This window comes from Lethenteron reissneri, chromosome 19, assembly GCF_015708825.2.
Source record: "Lethenteron reissneri isolate LAM-NWPU_2019-01 chromosome 19, ASM1570882v1, whole genome shotgun sequence".
NCBI classification, from domain to species: Eukaryota; Metazoa; Chordata; class Hyperoartia; order Petromyzontiformes; family Petromyzontidae; genus Lethenteron; species Lethenteron reissneri.
The window spans coordinates 3,435,575-3,441,574 of NC_083797.1; the positions used below are offsets into that span (position 1 = coordinate 3,435,575).

The 6,000-nt window shown below is 40.2% G+C and overlaps 1 protein-coding gene across 3 annotated transcripts in view; it reads left to right on the plus strand.

The window, feature by feature from the left end:
* The window catches only part of LOC133344174 (adhesion G protein-coupled receptor B1-like), a 67,638-nt gene extending 62,664 nt beyond the window's left edge, over positions 1-4,974 (plus strand). For all 3 annotated transcript variants that reach the window (XM_061554185.1, XM_061554184.1, XM_061554186.1), the window contains 2 exons: positions 28-72; positions 2,892-4,974. In XM_061554185.1, coding sequence (XP_061410169.1) covers positions 28-72; positions 2,892-3,068 — 222 coding nt within the window. In that variant the 3' untranslated portion in view covers positions 3,069-4,974. The remainder of the gene's footprint in view (positions 1-27; positions 73-2,891) is intronic.
* The last annotated feature ends 1,026 nt before the right edge of the window (positions 4,975-6,000 follow it).

The window sequence follows — 6,000 nt, forward strand, 5'->3', positions numbered from 1 at the left end:
TGCTCTCTTGTGGTTTCATTTGAATAGAAATCGAGCCAGAGGTGGAGTGTTTCTTCAGCAGGAAGTGAAAAGGTAAAAATTACATTTACCACTGCAAATTGGAGGCAAATGTAGCCGTCTGATCATGAAAATGCAGTCAATGGTGCAATGGAATGCATTTGTGTTATCCTATTTGTTGTTTCGTATATTGTGCATTGGGATGTTGTCGTTGTGTTATAGTGAGAACAGTGGACACATACAGAGGTCGCCAGTGTGATTTAATCTCCCGGGATGGCAACTGAAACAACGATGCAAGTTTCTTAAATCCCCCCCCACATCTGTCCACCGAGCAGTATAGACGGCTCCATCAAAGTTAGTCGATCAGCAGGTCGTGCGTGGCGGGGCAAAGACCGGGTACTCCTACCGCGTCCCAATTCGTCTGGCCAGCGTGAAAGAGTAGGCCAAATACCTTTTATATAGCGATTCTCCAGAGTAATCAATTGTGGGGCTGCACTTTTGCCTTTTTGTTTTGTCATCTGCTGGAGATGTTGAGATATATTTGACTATCCCAATCGATCAATCGTGCACCATGACCATGCAACTCATGGACCACCCTAAATCGCATCCACTGCACAAACCGTGGCAGATGCGGAGACCTGATACACAAGTGGAAAATTAAAAACTCTCCAGAGTGTGACTGTGGTCACTCAGAACAGACCGTACAACGTATAACGAGACAATGCCCTCGATCCACGAATACGAAGGTGACATCACAGCGACAAACTCTGCTACTCCTGATGCGGTTGACTGGCATGACCACCTTGAATGTGAAATTGTATTCGTTGCTCTGCATCTACATCGGCCATACGAAAGACAAAAAAGTGTGTGCACCAACTCTAGCGTCGTATGTGCGAGCCTTGCTCAAGTTTTGTTTGAATTTAAAATGTGTTAAAATTTGTCAAAATTATCCTATTCCTATATCCAACCGTATAACCCAGGTTGCTCTGAAAAATAAACTCTCGTCTCAACTCTCACTGGGTCATAACCTGGTTCAACAATAAAGGATCTGCATGCTATATTCCATTTCCCATGAAGCCATATATGGATGGCTTCATGACCGAATCTTTGTTGATAGCCAGTGGGATTGCAAAGTACCTTCGTCTTAGAGAAATCAGTTTCGTGTCAGCCAGCCACATTAAAATAATGATCAGCCACGGCAGAAATATTGGTCCTCCCGTGTTTCATGTCATCAACCACTTTGGGTCATGGCTTGATTTGTGTTTCCTTGTTATCTTACCCCAGGGCACATATGCCCCGCCCACTTCATTGCACCGCCAGAGCTCTTGTGCCACGCCCATTTCTGAAACCTTTATAAACGGTTGTCTTCGGTGACCTCCCCCCTCTTTCTACATGAAGCCGACGTTCGCTTGTGATCGAAACATCGTGGTTTTAATTTGTTTTATTTTTTCTATCTACGTGACTTTTCCGAAAGAACCAAAGAATGTGAATTCCTGCAGTCATGAAAGTTTTATGTAAAAAAAATTACGGTCTTGTTAAAGAAACCAGTAAGACACATTTTGTGTGATTTACAGACTTGTAGAAGGGGAATAGTTGCAATCCAAATTACCATATCTGTTACATTAGATTCACGACTGTGTTACACATGCATTACACATACCCCAACCCCTATCACTATTTCTGCCCTAAATCATGTATTGCATGTGCAGTGTCAACGATTCAGAGACAGTTTCCACGGCCTCATCCGCACACTCTCCACAGTAGCTCAGCCTAGCCTGTACACTACCCGAGCCGTCTAACACTGATGGCGCTGACTGAGATAGCCAACTACTATCCTTCCTAGCGGAGACGTTTAACGACGACAGCGAGGAGACGACAGCAACGACGAGACGAATCAACTCCCAGAACCAGCAGCCTCGAGCCCCCGATCTCGGCTCCTTTTATGCTCCCAGCACAGCCTGGCTCCGCCCTGCATGCGCCTCCCTTCTCGAACCCGCTACAAGGTTCCAGGGGCCTCCAGACGGGGTCCTCCGTGACCCTTGCCCCAGTTCCTCCGCCCTGCCAACACACACCGTGTTCACACTCACCAGCGTGTGTACTGTCTGTCCACCACAGTTGCCGCTGCTGCCCACCAGCCAGCGCTATTACACTACACATGTGTAACCTGCTTCCGCTCCTCCCTTAAAACAACCCCCATCTCTTCTCCCTTGCCCAGCCTGCTACTGATACTTCCTGCCCCGCCCCCCAGCTACGACCAGTCTTACCCCAACCCCTATCACTAACTACCCCTACCCCAACCCATATCAGTACCACTACCCCAATCACGATTCTAACCCATGCTTAACCTCCCCCACCTTTTCTCCTGTTACCATAACTGTCTTGGTACTTTCAAAAACCCCACTCTGTAAAGTGCCTTGGAATAAGGCGTTATATAAACACATGTAAGATTCGATTTAGAGACATATCCTGGAACAAGACAGACTCAAGCAATAACGACTGGAAACATTTTTAAAGGAAAAATCGGCTAAATGAATTCAACGATGAAAGTAGATAATAATTTTAAAAAATATAATGTATTGCTTCTTTGAGTCTGAATAAAAGAATAAAAACATCGCTCTTCTACCTTATACATTCAACTCCTCTCGGGAGGGGCCAATTGTGCTAAAGACAGTACATTTGGCATGTTACATTGATTGACTCTGTCATGTGTAATGTCAAGTCATCCCCGGTGGCAATACATCAGTTTAAAAACAGAGGGCTCGCTTGGATGCGTGTGAAATACGTAACGCGAGATGGAAATCCGGTGGACGTCGTCTGCCTCGCGCGACATTAAAAAGCAATCCTCGTTCACGTGCCCCCCCTTTTGCCCCTCTCGCTGCCCTACAACGGCCCAGGAGAAGCTGACCCCGAGTCGCAGCGCGTGGGACGGACAGCGCAGTACGTCGAACCACATGTCGCCCGCGTGGAGCGGCCTGGCCTGCCAGTCGCAGCCCGGCGCCGCCGAGTGGGAGAAAGCCGTTGGGCCTCTGCCCCTGGTGGCCCACGAAGGGGACATTCAGACGGAGGTGTAGGAACGTGCGCGCGCACTGCCACGCGCCACGTCTTGCACGTGTCTCCCCCCTTTCCGCGACTTGGAGGTGTACAGAGCAAGAGGACTTTTAGCGAAAGAACGTTGTGTTTAATACCAGGCACCCGCGTCCTGCTGTTGATCTGTTGATCATGATTGTGCTGCTTTATAAATACACGATGCCATTTATCATCCCCCCCCCCCCCCTCGTCGAAGCAAATTGCGTGGTTTTGTTTAGTTGAATGTGTTACAGCGTTCTAACATATTTTTTTAGTTTGTTGTGCCATTTGAGTTGATATATTACAAATGTTAGGAATGAAATTCACCCGAATAGTTTTTTTTCCTATCACTGCAATTTCAGTATCTTGCAAATATCTAAATTTTACTTAAGGTATGCTGATATGTCGATATATTAAAGTTACTGGTGTATACCAGTATGGTATTTTTTTAATATATATTTCTGAAAATATTAAAAAGCCACCAATGTGTTGTGAAGTAATGTGGAATAAACGTGTTTCATATGGTATATTTTCCAACATTGCCTTACATAAAATCCTATAGGGCAGCCAATAAATAGCATTTAAAACATCCTTGTTTGATCCTTATGCACATGTAATATAGATTAAGACAACATTCTATAGAAGAATGTACACATTTCAAATTTGCATAAGATCACGTTGGGATATCCTTAAACTCTTTAAGGTGGTTATGTAAGGAACTGGAATAAAGTAAAATTTTTATTTTTTTTCAGATTGTTTATTTTATTGCAGGAGATGGTACGTTTACATAAGACATGCAGTGAGAAAAAAATACCTAATATATATAAAAAAAGTTACTACCTTTGGATACAAATAGATATGATTAACCTTTTAATTTGCATTCACAAAAAATGTATAATAGAAATGCCACTGTATATTTACAACAAAAGTCAGCCTTAATTGGACATGCCATCGAATTATAAACTAGAAGGTAAAATGTTATTACATTGACAATCACAAAACAGGTGTGTAATACATGTGCCCATTGGCCCTTTTAAAAATGTAGTTTACCACTGAGTATTAAATATGGTGACGTATGATTCGACTTTGCTTATATTTACAGCTTTAATGTGTAAAAAAAGCATAAATTATAACTTTTTAGTTTTGTGTTTGAACACCCATTTTCAAAAGCATCCTCTCCACTTGCCAAGTTGTACATATAACCTACCTTATACACTGTCAACACAGAGATAACTTATTTTTTAAAATACAATAATATTAAATATAAAGTCTCGTAGATATTGCAAGTATTTTGTTTCTTACATGCTCACTCTTAAATCTTTCATACAGCGACCTCGGTTTGAGTTTGCAATAGCCATGTAGAAAATTATTTGCACAATTTTGCTTTTACAATGGGTAACAAGTCACACGAAAAAAAGACAACGCTACTTATAAATAGGATTATTAAAATGAAAAAAATCGCTTGGGGCTGATGAATTTTAATTTCTGTAAAAAATATTTATGCATTCAGCTTTTCATCTGCACTATGGCATACATTGTATAAATTGTGCTAACATGTTTCTTTTTTTAACAGAACAAAAAAACTTATACTATTAAGCAACCTATTGTACATTGATATAATATGTAAGCAGAACATCTAACGGTTTAGTTTAAAAAAATTAGGATGAGTATATGTTTGGCTGTTTTATTAACAATGTATTATTCAATAGAGATAAAAAAAATTGATTACGTTTTTTCCCCGAGCTAATGCAACGCTTGGGTTTGTCATTTATTTATAGTAGCTTAAAAACTGCTATTTTCTGATGTATGAAAGTTTGTAAGCTGTACAAGGCTTCAGAGGGTTACTAGACATGTAAAAACATGTTTATTAAAATAAATCAATTTATAAATAAAATATATTGTGCCCAAGTTTTCGCAATTGTAAATATTATTTGCACACATGCATATTTATAATTGGGTGTGCAGTGGAAGTCACGTTTGAGTGATTTCACTGGGTGTGTTTTTGTGGATGCCTGTGCTTTGCTAACTTAGGAAAGCCACACTTATTCATCATCTGCAACCTAATTTCACTGCTTAGGGAGGTAAACGAAGCCATGCATCGAATGTCTTTGATTGCTATTATTTTTAACGTACGATAAAAAAAACGCAATCATAATTTCAAGCCTCATTTCAACTCACACGGTACATTAAAAATCATTCAAACAAACGTGGTAATTGTGAAGAAATATGTACGCCATAAAATTTTCCGTAAGGTGCCCTTTCACTGTATTATATGGTTTTTGTTGTAATGTTTCCACAATTGCATCATTGTTCTGGTCATGTCATGAGATGATGCATTTGCATTTTTTACAAAGCAGTGCATTCCTACTTATTAGAGAACGGCCTTTGGAAGTGGATATCATAGAGCTACCACTGAGATCCCTACAAGTGACCTATTCTATGGTTCAAACAGTAGGTGGTAGAACTTTTTTTTATCTTCTTTGCATATTAGTGTATTGTTCAGTCAAACCAATAGTTTAATTCCCAGAGCTGAAATTTTACCGAAATTAAATGCAGCACCAGGTTTAATGTTTTTTTGGATGCTGTTAATTTGAATCTAGATACTAGAAAAACTAACTTTAGTTTTTTAGGTAAAAGTAATCCATAATTTAATTACAAGAATGCCAACAACAAACAATATCATTTTAATAAAATTTAGCAAAATGCAAGAAACAATCACTTTTTCCACCGGATACAATTATACTAAATTCTACCTCCTGCAATACCGTTCCATAGGTGATTTATATGACCAATCAATACAGCATAAGTTATCACCAATGTAATGTACATTGATATAATTAAGGATAGCCTATCACGAGGTCTGAGTGCTTGTGAACACCTGGTGATGCTGTTTGTAATCCATAAGAGGTTTTGGGGTGAGATCGCGTAAATATATAA